This window comes from Pteronotus mesoamericanus, unplaced genomic scaffold (assembly GCF_021234165.1).
Source record: "Pteronotus mesoamericanus isolate MK-2021 breed Mesoamerican mustached bat unplaced genomic scaffold, CSHL_Meso_final contig_52, whole genome shotgun sequence".
In the NCBI taxonomy this organism is placed as follows: Eukaryota; Metazoa; Chordata; class Mammalia; order Chiroptera; family Mormoopidae; genus Pteronotus; species Pteronotus mesoamericanus.
The window spans coordinates 11,950,894-11,970,991 of record NW_026555189.1 but is presented as its reverse complement, the minus strand read 5'-3'; the positions used below and the strand labels follow the sequence as shown (position 1 = coordinate 11,970,991).

Sequence of the window (20,098 nt, the reverse complement as noted above, 5' to 3'; positions counted from 1 at the left end):
AGCATTAATTGTTAAGTAACTTAAGGTTTTCCCTTCCCAAGGAAGTGTACCCTGTGAAGGGTAGGGGGAAAGCCTACAAAACCAACAGTAATGAAGTATCTGTTAGTAGAAGTTTACTTCTAAATATCTTAGGGAAAGGGAGCCGTGGTGCCAAAAGCATCTAATAGTCTCTAAAAAGTATTTGGAAAGGTTTTATGGCTTCAGTTTAAGGAAGGCTAGTGATAGAGTTCATAAAAATACTGCTCAAATAAGTAGTCTGTGTATGTTTTTCATTATGAGGTTTTACATTTTCATCTACAAGGTATCATCAGATATGTACTATTCTGCCACTTACATTTTTCACTCCACAGTGTTTTTGTGATCTCTCTTTACTGATATCTACCTAGACCTAGTCCATTTATTTCAACTGCCAATATATAATAAACACATTATAATTTATTCATTCTTTTGTTGCTGGACATTTTTGTCTCCAATTTTGGGCCATTATAAATAATGCTTCAGGAATACAGACTAGTTCTTTGAACACACTTCTCACACAGAGTTTTCTATCTGTTTTTGAGCCCTTCATTCACTGGCTTTTTCTTCCTTTTCTCCTCCACTGCTAGGAGTTGACTCATGTGGCCGTGGAAAGTGAAGCCGAGTTAAAAATGCAGCCCTTCTCCAGTAGAAGCCTGTTGGAATTAGAGCAGCACCAAACTCTCCTGGTGGAAGGCCAAGAGCAGAAGCTGATGGTCCTACAGCTGGTGGCTGTTCTGTGCGAGAGAATGTCTGAGCAGATATTCACAAACATCGCTCAGGTCAGTGGCTGCAACATTCTGGATCCAGCCTGGTTTGGTTTCTTTACGTTCTTTCCAAAAAATGCTACTCTGACTGTGGTTAGATGACCCCTGCATCAGTGTTACCTGGAATGCTGGTTGAACATGCCAATTGCTGAGCCCACACCAGACCACGGGAATCAGCACTTTCATAGGTCCTGGGAATTGGCACGTTTAACAAGCTCCTGAGGTGATTCTCACACACATAAAACTTTAAGAGCTGTGTTAAACGTTTATATGTTATATCACCGTGGTTGTCAACTTTTGGTGCAAATAAAATCGTCAGGGATCTTTTTCAAAGTATTGACACCTGGCCACTTGTAGAGATTCTGATTCAGCATGTCTTCATTGGAGCCTGTATTTTCTAAAGCTCTATGGAGGATTCTAATGTGCATCATAAGTGCAGAATGATCAGAAACTCAAATTTGAAAAAAAACAAATCACCTTAAATTTTACAGGTCTTCTAACTCATAGCCTATCTCCCCAATAGCCTGTGAAGTTTTCAGTGTTTTTTTTTTTAATGCTTTCCGAGTAGAGTAACTATGCGAATCAGCGCCTGAATTTTATTGGCTCAGACATCATTTTTACCAGCTTTTTAAAAAATAGGAAATATAAGTAAGAAAGCATATGCAGTCCGGTGCCGTATTTTACTACTTTACAGAATTAGGTGTTGCTTGGTTGGTAATGGTCGGTTGTAAGTTGGTATGATTGTCATGCTTAAATGTGATTCTCTAGTTCTTTGTATCCTTCTCATTGTCATCTGCCTTCGGGTGTTGCTAAGCAGCGTTTCAGTACAGCTCCTGCTGAGAAAATTTGCAGCTGCCTGTCAGTTCCGACTTAATCATGGCTGTTTAATGAAAATCATGGTCATGATTTCTTTCCTGGCCTCTTATTCTCTCAGTTCACCGACCCCGTGTTATGTTACTCAGTAGGGTGATTTGTTTCTCCTGTGTTTATACCAGTTCCCTGAAGACTTCCCCATGCAGACCTTATGTTTTTTTCTCAGGATGCTAGTTGGAGGGGGAAATGTCTAAAAAGTGATGAGTTGAGCTTTTGCTCTTATCTCCCTTTATTCCTAATTAAGGAACAATGGTTTTAGGTTGACACAAAAGTGACTTGTCCCATTAAATTATCCTTCAGCCCTGGCTGGTGTGGGTCAGTGGATTGAGTGCCAGCCTGCAAACCAAAGGGTCACTGGTTTGATTCCCGGTCAGGGCACATGCCTGGGTTGCGGGCCAGGTCCCCCAGTTGGGAGAGTGCTAGAGGCAACTGATTGATGTCTCTTACACACATCAGTGTTTCTCTCCCTCTCTTTCTCCCTCCCTTCCCCTCTCTATAAAAAATAAATAAACAAAATCTTAAAAAAAAATTATCCTTCAGCTAAGGTTAAAATGTATCAGGACAAAAAGAAACACAAAAATATTAAATTGCATTTTGTAGTCTCTCTGCTTGTGATAATTTTGGTATGTTATTTTGAAATACACACATATGGATGAGTTGTAAATAATAAATGTTATAGTACTTTTGTTAATATGATTAGGAGCCAAGATTTTCAGTGTAAGAAAAGAATTATAAATATAAAATCAAAGGATTTGAGTAGAAACCCTATTACATTGAATTTCATATGGAAGTATGAGTATGAACTCATAATTTATTTTTTCTTTTTAAAAAATAGATATTTGCTAGCTCAGTCCACTGTCGATGCCAAAAAGCAATGACAACCCAGTAGCAATAAACATCATTTGTGCTAGATTATAGTTTCTAAATACCGTCTCCTACGAAAAGAACACAAAGCTTATAGGATTAAAGATTTATTTGTGGTCTAGGGTAGGAATTGTCTATTAGCCTTAGGTATCTTATTGTACCTGAATACAAGGAATTTACCTGAGATTAATGAGGTCATGTCAGTAACTCTTAGGTGCCAAATTGAAGGGGCTGGCATTGGCCATAGGGCATTTGGAGCATTAAAAGGAATAATGCCTGCAATGGCTTGAGACACATCAAAGTTACAACTATTTGAGTCCCCACAAAAAAATCCCTTGTAGAACAACTTTGGAGGTTGTTAGGGCATCAACTTATTATTCTGTAAATTGATATATGAAGACAAAGAATAAAACATTTTTCTTGCCTTTCCTTAAGGAACTATATTTCAATGTAACCAAATAATTGACGAAGGAAAAATTTTCTTTATTCAAGAGTCACAACTAAAAAATTCAAAAATAAAACTAGAAAATTACATTTTGCAACCTCCTAATGAAATAATGGATCTAGGTAGCAGTCATCAATGTCTGCTAAATTAATTAGGGGTACTATATAATGAATGTAATTAGTCCAAATACACCCAAATAAATGGACCCCACCCCCAGCATTTAATTAAGAAAACTTCCAAATTTTAAAGGATTTTATAGTGAATACCTATATACCCACTGCCTAGATCCGCTGTTAACATTTTATTATACTTGCCTTATCATGTATTAATCCATGTTTTCAATTGTCTATCCATTCATCTCATTTTTGATTAATTTCAGGGTTAATGCAAATATCAGGATATGTCCCCCTAAATATTTCAGTATGAGCTGATCGGTCGTAACATCACCGTGGGTAGGCAAGCAGACGTTACGTGCCTCCTGATGTACCGCAGTAGGAGATATATAGCACCTCCTGGGAAGGGTTCTTAACCCCTCTCCCAAAAACAATTAAATTAAATTAAAAATCCCCCAAATGTGAATGTGAATGTAATCAAGGAAACTCAGGACAGAGAAGCAAGTTGACACCATGAGGCAGCAAATTTTCAAATGCAGAATGTGGGAAATTCTACAGTACAAATGACCCAGTTTCTTTATCAAACCAATGGCATCAAAAAGGAGCAGGACTGAAAAAAAAAAAAAAAAAGGCAGAGCTGTTGTACCTTGAAATAGATGTATAGCCAAATGCAATGTAGGGATCCTGAATCAAATAAACCAAGGCATTTTTGAATAGTCATGAACAGAGTATTAGAAAATAGAAAAGATTGTTGGGTGTAATCATAGTATGGTAGTAACACATGGCCATTGTAAAAACATTTAAACAGCATAGAAGTATGAAATTTAAAAATTAGAGATTTCTGATCAAAGACTGTGTATCGAACACATGTTTATCTGCCTTCTCTGTAAATAATGAGGAGCAATAGAGAAGGAAAGGAGAGATGGTGAATAAAGAGAGTAACGCCCTGACCAATGTGGCTTAGTTGTCTGGGGCTGGTCCCATAAAGCAAAAGTTTGCCAGTCAGTCTCCGGTCAGGGCACACGCCTGGGTTGCGGGCCCAGCCCCCGGGTAGGGTGCATGTGAGAGGTGAGCGATCAATGTTTCTTTCACACATCGATGTGTCTCTCTCTTTCTTCCTCCCTTCCTCTCTCTCTCAAAATAAATAAATAAAATCTTTTAAAAAATAAATAAAATTAAAGAGAATAAAATTTGGAAACTGGAAAACAGTAGCTTATTTAGCAACTTCAGAAAATGGGAAGCTAATGCCTGCATGGGAGAAGTCAAGAAACACAACACTATGTATCAGTAAAATAGTTTTAAAAATTATTTTGAAGAGAAAAATACAAAGAAGCAAGCTACTTCTCACTGCACAACCTGGAAGGACTGGAAGCCCTAGATAAACCCTAAAGATGGAGCTGAATTTAGAGCTTAAAACAAGTCAAAAGGTTCTACCAGCCTTAGTAGGCCCCTTGATTGCTTCCTCAACTTTGTACAACCACCTCCCCACCTCAGCAAAAGACTGCAGCTTTATTCTTGAAAGCAGTTGAACCCAAGGCATTCTGAACTTGGACAGTGTCAGCAAGCTGAGAAACTGCAAGACTAAGTTGACATCTACTAAATCAACAGTGAGACCTCCAGCCCTCTTCTCCTCACATGCCAGAATGGTGGCAGCAGGTTGATACATCGCACAGGATTACTGTGAGGACAGAGTCAACACCTGTAATGTGTTCAGAATGGTACCTGGTAAATAGTAAATGCTTAATGTTATTATTAAATTAACCAGCTAAATAATTACAAGTGGTTACCTTTGTAGGGCAAGAATCAGTTGGAGAGAAATGGGATTAGACACTGCTGTTTTTCATTAAATGATGCACCTTTACAAAAAAGAAAAATTTAGGTAGAAAGTAAAAGTCTCTCCCCGCTCTCCTCAACAGGCGTCAGTCACATGCCTGTTCTTGCGGCTGGCAGCCCCACCAGAATCACAGGAAGTGAGTAGTAGGGGGAGGAGCTGTTATCCCAATGGGCCCGGGGTTTTGTTGTTACAAGAGAGTTTGGGGGAAAGGGCACTTCATAGGTGGCAATAATAGCTGACTATCACACCAGGTAACAGCTCCCACGGCTTATATATATTTTTATAATATACATAATATACAATCTTATATATTATATATAATTGTATATAACATATATACAATTATATATAATATATATTTATATATATCAATCACACACACACAGATCTAGAAAATTTCCTTCTTAACAAAAATGAGATGATAGTACTTGTTTTGCAACATTAAAAAATGTATATTTCATGGAAAGGAACTTAGAAAAAGGCAGAAGTCTAAATAGTTTTTCCCCATTAATTTAACAATACTTATGCTGAAATAGAAGCTTCCTATAAACAAGATGAGCTTTAGAAAACTCTTTAAAGGCACAATAGGATAGCCCAAGATGGTAGATGAGCAGTCTCTCTGAAAGGACCAATGTCCTTCACTCATTGCTAGTGTTAGTCAAGTCTTAGGCTATGGGGCTTGGTGAAAATTGCCGTAACCAGCACATTTCAGTAAGTGGAACTTTAAATAACCTTTCTAGTTTCCTGCCTTACTCCAAAAGACAAGTGTTAACAAGCCATTTTTTTTTTTCACTTTAAGCTTGCAATAAAGATTCTAGCATAGCATGTAATTTGCCCAGAGAGTTGAACATGCAAGCTTGCATGGTATTTAGAGGCTTATTATGACCTATCTGAGCTGCCCCATTTTCAAAATGATTTTTCCCTTTTGTGCCATTAATCCTCAATATGCGTGTGCATACGGGTATGTACGCGTGTGTGCATGCACATGTGTGTGTATGCTACCTTTTATTCAAAGGTGTTTCTACTTAAAGTGATTAATTCTAGCAGTTAAAATGATGCTGACCAAATTAATTCCATTTAAGCTTAGTTGTTGGCCAAATGTGATGTAAAATTTTACATATGAATAATCTTAATCCTTTAAAAATATTTGATACTTAAAAAAATGACTCTGGATCATTTGTACAGATGGTTTGAGGACACTGGCTTCCACACAGAGTGGTACGCCCCTCCCCCATTCTGCACCTACTAGAATTAGACTGTCAAAATGGCTGGGGTGAGGGGGGGTGTCCTTGAGGAGGAAATCTCAGGAGAAACAGATTTAGGACCCTCTAAGGTGGTCAGATGGCAACAAATCATTTTTTCACTTTAATTTCCTGGAAAAATTCATGAAAAGTAAAGGATATTGGAGCAGTATATTAAGACATTTGGGAAAGTATAAATGGACTTTTTCCTTTATTGACTGTATGAGCAGATAACCTCTTTAAGTCTCAATTCCTCATCTGGAGGTGAGGTTAAGAGTAGTGACCTCCTAGAGTTTATACGAGACCTAAGTGAGATTGTGCATGTGAAACACTGAGCACCAGGCCTGCTACACAGTGTCAGTTTGGGGGGGGGGGTTAGATTTTATTTATTTTTTAGAGAGAGGAAGGGAGGGAGAAAGAGAGAGAGAGAAACATCAATGTGTGGTTGCCTCTCACGCACCCCCTACTGGGGGCCTGGCCCGCAACCCAGGCGTGTGCCCTGACTGGGAATTGGACCAGTCACCCTTTGGTTCACATACTGGCACTCTATCCACTGAGCCACACCAGTGGGGGCCAGTGTCAGTTATTCTTGAAGGTTTTTGCCATCATGATGTTGATGTGGAAAAGGTAAAGAAAACACAGATTTTTTTCTTACTCCTCGCTGATACTAAATCCCATTTGTGTGGTAGGTGGTGGACTTTGTAGCAGCCACACTGCAGCGAGCATGTGCGAGCTTGGCCCACCAGACAGAGAGCACCGTGGAGTCACAGACACTGAGCATGTCCATGGGGCTGGTGGCTGTCATGCTGGGAGGAGCTGTTCAGGTGAGTTGTAAACATGAGCTAAACTTGAATGGAGGGAGAGGAGAAAAAGGAGAGAAAAAAAAACAGAAAAAACCTGTTCTTTCCCTTCCATATCCTTGTGAGAAAGAAATGGATGTTGCACATAGGAGAATCAGGATAAACAAGTCAAGCTATTAATGAGAATTGTCTTCTGAGGTCGAGGACCAGAAAATTGTTCCGCTTCCACCTTGTCCCCGTATAGGGGTCACCATCATCAGCAGGGTAGGGCCCTTTCTGACCTGGCACAAGCTTGATTTGGAAACACCCAGCACAGTGTTTTGCATCCGTGGCAAATACTGAATTCTCTTACCCTTGCTGATTGCTTTCCAAAGCTCGTCCCCATTGTTGCAGGCGGGGGAAACCTTTGTAACCTGCTGGTTGCTTAGGCTTCCATCTGTTCTGAGTAGTTGTGTTTTAGCACAAGATCCATTATTCAACCCAGATCATGGAGCAGGTTAAAGCTTTGTTTCTAGTGTGTGTATCTTTTACATACTTAATTTATAATATTTTAATTTATTCACTCAAGAAATATTTACTGCGTATTTGCTCTGTGCCAGATACTGAGCTCAGGTGCCGGGAATACAACAGTGGACAATGGAGACATGGTCTCTACCCTCATGAGGCTTGCAGTCCAGTAAGGGAGTCAGATACCAAATAACTATTCAAACAATACACTTAGATTTGCATGAAGTACCTCAGAAGAGAAGTGGAGGGTACCAAGAGAACATAGCATCCAACCTCCAGCCCAGGCTGGGAAGGTGTCTACTGAGGAAGTGTGAGTGTAAGGTAAGACTTGAACGATGGATAAGAATTTGGAAGTGTGTGGTACGGATGGAGGAAACTCCTTCAATTAAAGAAAACATCCTGTGCAAAGCCTGGGAAGCAGGAAAGAGCTTGGATTACTTCAGACCCTGACAGAAGGCTGATACAGCTGAAATGTAGAGACCTAGGGTCAAAGTTAGTGCCAGACAAGGTGGAAAGGTAGGCACTCGTTAATTATCTACCACATTAGGTTAGGAGACTACAAGAAGGCAGAATGGGCCTAGAGCAAGTATTATGAAATCCAACCTGAAATCAGACTAGCTATAGCTCTTAGCAATGAGTAGAGAACCCTTTGGGAATGGATTTTTGAGTTTGAGGATTCAAATTTGATACTGATTCTTCATATGTTGGAATTTCCCATCTCTGGCCTGTCCTTCAGGAGAAAAGAAATTTTATTTGAGCCTGTTTTTAACATGAAGCCCATTTCTTGGCAGATTTAATTCTTACTCCTGATTTGATATTTACCATATAGCTTGAAAAAAAATTTTTGGTTCAGTTTCTAGGGTTCTATTATATCCTTGCTGATAGAACTACGAAGGAGGAGTTCACCAATGCAATAGTTTTTATTCAGTTGAATTGTTACTGGATTAAGTTGGCCTGATTGGTTTTTATTTTTGTGGTTGAGTATTAATTTGAATAGTCTTTGTTTCTATAAGTTGAGAGCATGATTTTTTTTTTTTTTTTTTTTTTTTTGCTTTTCTTCCCACTTATTTAACACTTACCATTGCAAATTGTAACCCAAATAGAAACATAGAACATAGAAATTTTCATTTCCCTTTCTAAAAGCCCATTGTTTGGGACTGACTGTGTAAATTAGTAATGTCCTAAGAGAGACTCACATGATTATGTAAATGTACATCCCTTACCTGTCCCTGCCCTTCCATGAGGCATCCTGACTCACCGATGACATCCTGGATTCATTCCCCTGACTTTGCAATTGCTTAAGTGAACTTTAAACACGTCACCCCTATACTTTTGCCCTACATCTAGTACTTTTTTTTTTCCTGTTTGATTCATGGATTTCTAAGTGGCTTCTGGAGTAATGCTGGGTTTTCTGTCATTGTGTTGGGGAAAAGGTCACGGTGCTGAGTTATGTTTTCGGATAATCACTGTCAGGCTTAGGTTTTTTAGCTTCAGAGTCTAGACGATTATACTGCACCTATTCCTAATTAGGATTCATTGTTTTAACTAATGAAACAGTATCTAAGAGCATTTGAGCCTTTCTTTTTTTCCTTTCTAATTTAGGTAATTAAGGTGATTATTAGAATATAATGTCTGGGAAGAGGATTTAATTAGGCTTAAGTTGTAGGCTTAAGACAACTGTAATTCCAAACTCATTTTCTAAATTTCAGGATGGACCATCAGTAAAAATAGTATGATGTTGGTAACTTCCCTGTCCCCTCAGGGAGTGGTTTCTCCCTGATATTCCCTGGCCTGTCGGGTCCTCGGAGCTTTGAGGCTCAGGTGGTAGGGCTGGGACTTGAACCCAGATCTTGAAATCTCATACCACATTTTCTGAGAGTAGAGTGAACTCATTCAAGAAATGTTTATCAAGCACCTCTTTGCCCTCATGGAGCATACCTTCTAGTGGCTGTGATTAAGCTGATGAATTCTTAGTTACTTTTTAAAAAAGATTCTTATTTTTATGTCTTATGTGTGTCTATGTACAGCTCAGCATAAAACAGGGCATACTGCATGCTGACTAAGGACAAAAGTAAAAACACCACTGGTAAATAAATTCAGTGCCATTATGTAAATAAGGATCTAGACACGTAGACTGGTCAGCTAAATACCTGAAGAAACAAAAGTGATATATAGAAATCAGAACACAAAGAGTAAATGTGAGTATTTTTCAGAATTAGGAATTTTTAGGTCAGAATTTTATTGCTGGAAGAGTCCCTGGGATTCTCCCCTAACAGTTCTCGCTGGAGCAGGTTAAGGTGGGATGAGAGTATGCCTGCCCCACAGGGCGGCTTTGTAAAGCCTCAGGTGGGGCTCAGTGTGCAGTTCCTTCCTTTGGGCTTCCTGCCCTTTCTCATCTGCTTCCCTTAGAAGCAGCTTCTCACCACCCTCAGTCTTGGCCCCACCAGTCCCGTTCCAGTTCCTAGTTCTCAAACTGAAAACTTGCAGAAGTTTAGAACAACTCACTATCTAACTCGTTCACTTCTAACGCCCTGCAGGAAATCATAGATGTGGGCTGACACAGCTCTACTCACTCCCTTCCTGAAGCAGGAACTCTGCGGAGAGGCAGCCAGGTAAAGGCACCTGCGGGCTGCTTCTGCAGGCCTCGGGGCTTCTACACAGAGGCCTGAGGCTGTGCTGGGGAGCAGTGACAGGAGCAGAGCAAGGGCCCCATGGGCAGCTCCCAGTTTTGATGGTAGCCCTTGATGGCCCTTGGAGAGTAATTAACTGTTTAATGCTTCAGTTTCCTCATCTACTGATTAAGTGACTATTACTTTACACCTTGGAACTGTTTTTTAATATTTATGAAACAAATAGTTGGCACCTGTAGTCTTAGATTTCTCTCATTCTAATAGTGGGAAACCTGTAGGCTTGTGGAGCTGAGAGTATGCATTGCTTTAATTGCCTTACCAATTATTTGATTTAGAATCCATGTACCTGCCCATGGTGATTAGAAAAGTTACCCAGTTTAATAAGGCGAATCTTCCCATGACTAAGAAGTTTGAAAACAAGGAGAACAGAATTTTTTTAATAGGTGATTTTTAGAGCAGTTTTAGGTGTGCAGAAAAGTTGAGCAGGAAGTAGAGAGGTTCCCATTCCCTTGCCTCCCCCGCTGTCAACATCCTGTAACAGAGTGGTGCGCTTGTTGCGGTCGATGAATGTGCATTGACCTGTCCTCATCACCCAGAGTTTATAGTTTACATTAAAGTTCACTTATGGTGTTGTACACTCTGGATTTTGACAAATGTATAATGACATATATAACGGTTTCACTGTCCTAAAAATCCTCAGTGCTCTGCTTGCTCCATCCTCCAACCCCTGACAGCCACTGATCTTTCTACTGTCTCCACAGTTTGGCCTTTTCCAGAACGTTATATAGTTGGAGTCATATACCATGCAGCCTTTCCAGACTGACTTCTTTTGCTTAGTCATGTGTGTTTAAAGCTCCTCCATGTCTTTTGTCATTTGATAGCCCATTTCTTTTTAATGCTAAATAATATTTCATTGTGTGAATGAACTACAATTTACTTACCCATTCATCTACTGAAAGATATCCTGGTTGCTTCCAAGTTTTGGCAGTTATGAATAAAGCTGCTATAAATATCTCTGTGTAGGTTTTAGGATAAGTTTTCAACTCATTTGGGCAAATACAAGGAGCATGGTTGCTGGAGCATATGATAAGAATATGTTTAGTTTTATAAGGAATTGCCAAACTGTCTTGCAAGTGGCTGGACCATTTTGCATTCCCGCCAGCAATGTATGCAAGTTACTGTTGTTCCACGTTCTTGCCAGCATTTGGTGTTGTTTTGGATTTTAGTTGTTCTAGTAGGTATGTAGTGGTATCTCATTGTTGTTTTAACTTACAGTTCCTTGATGGCATAGGATTTGGTGTGCTGTGTATATGTGTATCTTCTCTGGCGAGATGTCTTTGCAGGTCTTTTGCCCATTTTTAATTGAGTTGTTTGTTTTCTTATTGTTGACTTTTAAGAGTTCTTTGTATATTTTGGATAACCGTTCTTTATCAGATGTGTGTTTTGGAAATATTTCCTCCTAGTCTGTGGCTCATCTTCTCTTTTTCTTGACATTGTCTTTTGAAGAGCAGTTTTTAATTTTAATGAAGTCCAGCTTATCAATTATTTCTTTCATGGGTTTCTTTTCTTGGATATTTAACTGAAAAAAAGTCATCACCATACCCAAGGTCATCTACATTTTTCTCCTATATTATATTGTAGGAACTTTATACTTTTGCATTTCGCATTTAGTCTATGATCTATTTTGAGTAAATTTTTGTGATAGTGTAAGGTCTGTGTCTAGGTTCTTCTTCCTTCCCTTTCCTTCTTTTTCTTTTCCTTCTTTCCTTCCTTCCTTCCTTCCTTCCTTCCACATGAATGTCCAATTGTTCATCCCCATTTGTTCAAAAGTCTTTTCTTCACTGTATTGCCTTTGCTTTTTTTGTCAAAGATCTGTATCGGTTGACTGTAATTATGTAGATCTATCTCTGGGCTTTCTATTCAGTTCCATTTGTCTTTTTGTTTATTTTTGAGAAATTGTAAATAACAGAAGTGAAAAAGAGTCCATGTACTGTAGATATAAGTAAATATTCCCATTTCAGATGCTTAAAGAAAAAAACAGGCCCATGACACTACAGAGGTACTGAATGAAGTCTAGCCTAATGATGACACTAGCAAAATTATTCTAAAAGGTCTTTTCCAGTTCCACATAGATTCCTGATAAAATCGACATTTTTCTTAGATAACATATACCTTTACTGTAGACATACATACTCTCCTCCTTAAGATATAGTAACACAGGAATGGTCAGCTATTTTACACATGAAGATAAGCTGACACATGTTACAGAACTAGAAATTCTACCTTATGCCAATTTTGTATTAGTTTTTAATTGTTTAAACAAAGAATGCTGAGGGGAATGTACGGTGATATTCTACATGCACAAACTTGTCATGTGCCTCAAGTTTTCAATTACTTTGGAAGAAAGTGGTAGGGAAAGTGAACAGTAACAACTCTGTGGACTTACAGTATAATATGAGAACATTTTATAGGTCCTACAAAAAGTTAGTTGGTTAATTGGGTGGTTGGTTGAATAATGAAACCAGTGAATGAACAGGTAATAAATACCCCGCCTTATTCTAACAAGGGTTTAAAACCTGCAAGGTTTTCCAGTTATCAGGGACTCAGGGAGCCTCATATGATAATTTTTCCAGCATTTTCAAACAGAAAAAGATTACTACTGATTCTTGTTTTCTTCACTGACTGCACATGTACCTTTCCTAGTAAGGCGTATGGCATTATTAAAACAAAGCTTCTGGGAAAAATAAAATCTTACGTAGTTTTCACTTGTATTTTCTAGGATGAATTCCCTTTTGCCAATTATTGTCCCATTCCTTTCCAGACCTATGGTGCCATCATATGCTAACCAGCCACTTTAGATTACAGCTTTGTTTGTTCAGGTGAGGCCGTGTAGGGTACTGGGTAAGCGTATGGACTCTGGAGCCAGACTTATTGAGTTCACATCTTACCGTCTCTGAGTTGTGTGACCTTGGATGTGTTGCTTACGTGTTCTGTGCCTCAGTTTCCTCCTGTTTAAAAAGGAGATAATAACTGTAACTAGATCATAGAGATACAAATATGTATGTTTTTGTTTGTTCATCACATTTTTAAAACACTTATGTAGTACTTACTATGTGTCAAGCACTAAGTACTTCGCTAGTATGAATTCATCTTTTTATGGCTGTAGATATGTAAAAATAAAAAATATAATGAAAGTCAAAAATAACAATAATCTGGAGAAGAATTTTATCAAATGATCGAATATTAAAATTGGATTTGGTAAGAATAGCTGTAGAGACAAACAGTTTAATGGGTAAGTGGATACAAAGGGTGTAACCAGGCTGTTTGCAGAGGAAGAAGTGCAGACAGTCAGTAAACATGGAAGGACGCTTAACAGCGCTGTTCGTCTGGCTAATGCAAATTGAAACCATAAGATCCCATGTCCTGTTCATCAGACTGTAAAAATTAGGAGTAATAATACTCATTACTGATGTGTTTTTTTTAACTTAGAAAAGTACCTATACATGGTACGTATTCAATAGATGTTTTTTGTTGTAATTATTCAACAGTGGTCATTGGTGCCAGGCTCAGGCTACCTGCTGATTACACCAGGAACAAGATTTGCTCCCTGAGCCTTTTACTCAGGATATGTTTGTTGCCTTAGATTCAAGCCATGTTAATGTCTGCTACTTTAATGTGGGTTTGCCATTTTTCATTGCGTTTTGTAGTTGAAATCAAGTGATTTTGCTGTCCTGAAGCAACTGCTGCCACTGTTGGAGAAGGTCTCCAACATGTACCCGGACCCTGTCATCCAGGAACTCGCTGCGGACCTCCGCATCACCATCTCCACCCATGGGGCCTTTTCTACCGAGGCTGTCAGTGCGGCTGCCCAGAGTGCCCTGAACAAAAAGGATCCAGAGCGGGGAAGAGAAGAGCAGCAACAAACCAGCCATGAAGGACACACTGATGCATCCCATAGCCACCTCGAACAACAGCAAAGCCATGAGAAATCCAACCACACTGGCCTGGAATCTAGTGCACCACTCAGTCCTCAGGAGGGCAGTGAGCCCAGCACTACCTCAAGCCAGAAATCTGGAAGCGTAACCACAGAAGAGCTCCAGGAAGTTCTTCTATCCGCTTATGATCCTCAAATTCCAACCCGGGCTGCTGCCCTGAGAACTCTTTCTCGCTGGATAGAGCAGAGAGAAGCAAGAGCCCTGGAGGTGCAGGAGAAGCTTCTCAAGGTGAGTAGAACACACTGGAAACACATACGCGGGGCGGGGCAGCCTTCCAGGAGCTGACTGTCTCGTGCCCTGTCCTGGATACTCTCAGGGAACATGTAATTGTTCTGGGGAGGCAACTTAGACACAGGAAAGAGCTAGATAACACACAAGGCTAAATTGAACATGAAGAGAGCACCAGAATTTTTACAGCAAGAAATGCTGTGGACGTCAGGAAAAGGAGAGAGCTGAAATACGGAAGGAGAAGATCTTGATATGGCCTTAACAAACTAGTAAAGTTTGCGCATGTGGAACAAGAGGGGATGGAACAGCACGACCAGGTTCCCAGAGATGGGAAAGTATTTTTCTGGCAAATAGATTCACTTTCACCACTGTGACCCAGCCAGATAAGCTGCCTGTTTTCTCGGGGCACCTCTCGGAGAGGCACTGGGCAGACCTGGGCCTCCTCCCCACTTCCACCTCCATCACAGTGAAAAAGTTGTCTTTCACATCATAGATCTTTGTGGAAGAACATATATGCTTAGCTGGGGATCTTTTCCCTTTGTGGAAATTATCCTGCCTCAGTGTGGGTGAAGAGTAAATGATTTAGAAACTACTGACCAAATTCCAGATCCATTTTTTGGACAAGTCACTTAAACTTTCTGAGTCTCGATTTCTATGTCTGTAAAGTAAGGGCCTACTTTATGTTGAAAGATTTAAAATAAAATCATCCATGTAAAGCTCTAATTTTCATGATAGGCACATTATGAGCACCAAATAAAGGTTGGCTGTTGTTGCTGTGATCTCTTCCGTATAGTTTAGCCATTAGACTAAATTATAATTCTGATTGGAAACATTTATTTTTAGTTACTAAAGTACTAGAATCAACAGTGTAATAATAACTGCTATTTATTGAGCCAGGCCTATGCCTTTCAGACATTGTCTGTAGACCTCACAACAGCTGCAGTATTGGTACTGTTCCCCCCTCGTTACAGATGAGAAAAGTGAGGAATGGAAATGTGTGAAGGATTTGTTGTCATTAAAATGTTGCTGAAAACCTCAAGTTATATATATATTTTTTGAGTAATCATTAACAATACCCCTTCACACTCCTATTTAGATGTCGAATGGAATGAACGTCTATGGAATCTTTTAAACTTATTTAATCTTCATCTGCTGTACATAATAGGTCATCAAAGTCCCGTCAATTGTTTTTTTTCCAAGAAACATTTGGAAATATTTCCCACAGCTGCTACCCTGGATTAAGCTTCCTTTACTTCCTACATGATCCCCACCTCTTCCAACCTGGCCATCTTCCCAACGAACTAGTCTAGTCGTAGGCTCTCCCTAACGCGCTGCGTGTGTGGAGACCAGCAACAGCATCAAGTCGATACCACGAATTGCTGTGCCAGCAAAGGACGCACCACTCCATATGGGACAGTCACCCTGCTTCCCCTAGACGCCGAGCAGGAGGAACATGGCACATGGCCACTGTCTCTCTCGCTCTCGTGTTAGGGCCCAAACCTCACGTGTCACTGTCATACCTTCTGGACAAGCAGGACCCACAGTGGTTGATACGCCCTGGTGGGTTCCTAAATTGTGAGATGCACTGAGAGTAATTTGTTACTAATGTCAACTGAAGTGCTCAAATTTGGAAAAGATTTTTAAAAATAAATTAGAACAGATTTAAAGGTATCCCAATAATAACATTTCTGTCTCTCACTTGTATTTCTATATGCTTTCTGAGTGCGAGAGAGAAGGATCAAATTACAATAAATGCACGATCAGCTGGATATAACCCCAAACCTGGCCTTTTGTGTGTCATTGCCTGTAGTCTGTCACATCATATTTGAGAATGTTGTCCACCATGGGCTGTGACGGGAAAAGTATTGAGGACTTTTCCTCCAGACTTTGGTTTCTGAGCCTACTCCTGGTGTATACTTGACTACTTCTCTTAACACTGCCTTCTTTAGCTATTATAAAATGGGACTTCAAACTTAAGTATTGTTTTCTCCATAAGACTTTAAAGTCAGACCAATGTCTAGCTAGCGAAGACAAATAAGAAGAAAAGCATTTATTTTTGTGAGGCTGCTATCAGGGTCTCAATCCTGCTTGCTCTTTTGAGTCATATCGCTGCTTTATTTTGTGGTTCCAGGTATTCTTGGAGAACTTGGAGCATGAAGATGCCTTTGTATATCTGTCTGCTATCCAGGGTAAGTTAGTCCTGGTTTAAGGACTTTGAGTCTGTCTATCACGTATGTTCGCTCAAAATCTCTCAGGTCGTGGAGCCACAGGACTGCTTATCATTCTGTCCATCATCCTGCCACCTACGTGTGACTTGATTTAAAATTCCTGGAGGGTTTCCCAAAGGGTCCTTACACAGTTTCAATGTGTCATAATGGTGAGGAGGTCTTTATTTACGTTTACTTATTCTCTGGACAAAATCCCACTTCTTGTAATTCAAGGAGATAAAGAATGCCTCACATATGAGCTCTTATTACATTAACCTTTTATGTATTTGACTATTGTCAGTATGCACCTTTGTTCTCTCTTTAAACTCAAATAATCTCAGGGTATTTAATGTTTCTTCAAAACACTTTTCGCAATACTTTTATTTCTCTTTTGTGATTCTTTGTTGTTCTCCACATCTCTATTCATTTTTGGATCCCAGATCTAGAGAGGGGCCTCATGAAATGGAGGGTAGAGAATTAGACACCCAAAAGGTCAAGAGGCCAGCATGGTAAGATGGGTAGAATAAACTCACGGTGTCTCTTAGCTCCATCAGTGGAACACAGTCACCAAGAGCCAGGGCTCTGTGGATGGAGCGCCTGGATGCGTCTCCCATTCCCTGCTTCTCAGCTAGATGAACTCTGGCAAATTACTTCATCCCTCTGGGCCCCAAATTCTTACTTGTAAAAGGAACCTAAATAGGAATGCAAAATTGTACACTACTTTGGAAAACAGTCTGGCTGTCCCCTGAAAAGATACATGTAGAGTTACCACTTGAGCAGTTACACTCCTAGTAATATACCCAAGAGAAATGAAAACATACGTCCACGTAAAAACTTGTACATGAGTGTTCCTAATAGCCAAAAGGTGGAAACAACACAAATGTTCATCAGCTGCTGAATGGGTAAACAAAATATGGTGTGTACATACAACAGAATGTTATTTGGCCATTAAAAATTTAATTAATGAAACATGCTATAACATGGATGAACCTTGAAAACATTGTTAAGTGAAAGAAGTCAGTCACCAAAAAACACGTTTTTGCCCTGGCTGGTATAGCTCAGTGGCTTGAGTGCTGGCCTGCAAACCAAAAGATTGCTGGTTCAATTCCCAGTCAGGGCACATGCTTGGGATGCAGGTCAGGTCTCCGGTTAGGGGCATGCAAGAAGCAACAGATTAATGTATCTCTTGCACATCAATATTTCTCTCCCTGTCTTTCTCCCTCCCATACCCTCTCTCTAAAAAATAAATAAATAAATAAATAATCTTAAAAAAAACACCACCACATATTTTATGGTAACTTTCAGGGGTGTCCAACCCACAGCCCCGCAGTCCACATGTGGCCCAGAACAGCTATGAATGCGGCCCAACACAAAATTGTAAATTTACTTAAAACATTCTTTTGCCCATCAGCTTTTGTTAGTGTCTGTGTATGTAACGTGTAGCCCAAGACAACTCTTCCTTCTTCCAGTGTGGCCCAGAGACACCCAAACTTTGGACACGGCTGCAAAATGTCTAGAACAGGCGTTTATGTAGACAGCAACTAGATTAGTAGTTGCCTAAGGCTGGGGGCAGGGGAGAAAGGGTTGGGAGATGATAGCTAAAGGGCATGGGGTTTTTCCTGGGGTGATGAAAACATTCTAGAATTGATTATGGTGACAGCCGCCCAACTCTGTGAATAAGCTAGGGGCCACTGAATTGTACACTTTAAATCAGTGAATTGTATGGAACAGTAGTACCCCCTCATCTGCACGTGATATGTTCCAAGGCCCCCAGTAGGTATCTGAACTCCAATCAACTTCAACTCTGCCGGAAATGTGGCAGCATCTTCCTCATTGGCAGACACAGCCTTTTCAGTAATTTTTATATTATTTAGGCCAAACCTGTTCCTGAGTCTGTGTAACTATTTCTCACTTGTAGTAAATTGCTTGGTGTCACTTGTTTTGGAAGGTCACTTGGTGAAGTCTTTCTGTAGGCTCAAAGCTTTCTGGCACAACATGTTGCTCTCAGCCAGAACACATTTTTCTCCTCATTTCTTCCACCCACAAATTTAATACCTTTCTGTCTTGACTGAGCACTTATTAGGTATCATGACTGTAACTTGCAGTTTGAGGTGCAAGAGCAAAACTAGCTCAACTTTCTTTTTCCTTCTTCACAATTTCAGGGATAGAAGATTTGTTTTTTACTTCAGCATATGATTTTTTTCTCTTCCTTATTAATTTGAGAACTTTGATCTTTTCACTTATAAGAAGTACTTTTACCCCTTCGCCTGGATGTGTCCAGATTGCCAGCATCACTACTCTTAGGCTTTGGGGCCACTATTAAGTGAAATAAGGGCAACTTGAAACACAAGCCCTGTGATAGCATGACAGGCGATCTGATACCTGATAACCAAGGTGGCTACGAAGTGACTACCGCGCAGGCAGTGCATACCGCGTGGGTGCGCGGGACAACGGGGCGATTCGCGTCCTGGGTGGGATGGGACACTACGGCGTGAGATTTCACCGTGCTGCTCAGCACAGCGAGCAATTTAAAACGTATGATTTGTTTAATTCTGGAATTTTTCATTTAATATTTTTGGGCCACGGTTGATCGCAGTAACTGAAACCAGGGAAGGCAAACCTGCCGATAAGGGGGGACCACTGTACTTCCCCTGTTGGATTGCTAGGTAATGATATGGTGATCTGTGTAACTTCTCGGATCTAAAGCTTGAGTAGGCAGGCAGATTCTATCAGTTATTGCTACATGGCCATCTATCCCAACACTCAGTAGCTTAAAACACAATCACTTATCACCATTCACACATCTATAGACCCGTGTGGCTCAGCTGACCCAGGGTGGGCTTGGTTCAGCAGCTCTGCTTCTCCCTGGAAGCCTGTCACTCAGCTGTGGTGGCCACGCTAAACCCATTCCGGTCATCCCTGGACCGATGGCCTACCAGGGCATGTTCCCGTGGCGATGCCAGCAATGTAAGAGAGCAAGAATAAGCTCCAGAGGCCTCTTCAGGCATAAGTTTTGAACTGTAATCTTGTCACTTCTGCCTCATTCTGTTGACTAAAGCAAGTCACGTGGTGGAGAAATAGACCCTGTCCCTCTAGTGGGATGAGCTGCCAGGTCAGAGTAAAGGGCACAGGTGCAAGGAGCAGCGAAGCCCTGAAGCCAGTGATGCAGTCCTTCACGTTGATCACCTGCAAAAGGCAAGGTTCTCTGTGGGCACAAAGGCACGTACAGGTCCTTCCTGGCTACTTATCTCTTGGCATAATTTGGGTAAAATTGACTCCATACAGATCTAGTAGTTGAAGCTTAAGAAAGAGGACTTAGGGGGAAATATACAGGGATGAAGGCCTGAGCCTTGGGATTTATTCTTTATTCAAAAAACATCTATTGTGCTCCTACTATATACAAAACATTTTAATGTTGAGTTGTTGTGACTAGGTTAAAAAGCAAAAAGAAAATTCTTCAAAGGACGCAAATTGATCACCCAAAGAGGTTAAAGGACAACTACATGAGAAAAGAAGCTGAAAGAGTCAAGGTTTCAAAAGAGAAAGTAATTCCCTGCAGCTGAGAGGCCAAAGAGTCTA

The 20,098-nt window shown here is 40.3% G+C and overlaps 1 protein-coding gene across 3 annotated transcripts in view; it reads left to right on the top strand.

Annotated features, from left to right (window-relative positions):
* TANGO6 (transport and golgi organization 6 homolog) overlaps nt 1–20,098 on the top strand; it is a 133,684-nt gene that overhangs the window by 38,495 nt on the left and 75,091 nt on the right. For 2 of the 3 annotated variants that reach the window (XM_054579277.1, XM_054579276.1), the window contains exons 11-14: nt 606–797; nt 6,842–6,976; nt 13,797–14,312; nt 16,444–16,501. In XM_054579277.1, coding sequence (XP_054435252.1) covers nt 606–797; nt 6,842–6,976; nt 13,797–14,312; nt 16,444–16,501 — 901 coding nt within the window. The remainder of the gene's footprint in view (nt 1–605; nt 798–6,841; nt 6,977–13,796; nt 14,313–16,443; nt 16,502–20,098) is intronic. The other variant, XM_054579275.1, reaches the window with a different exon arrangement.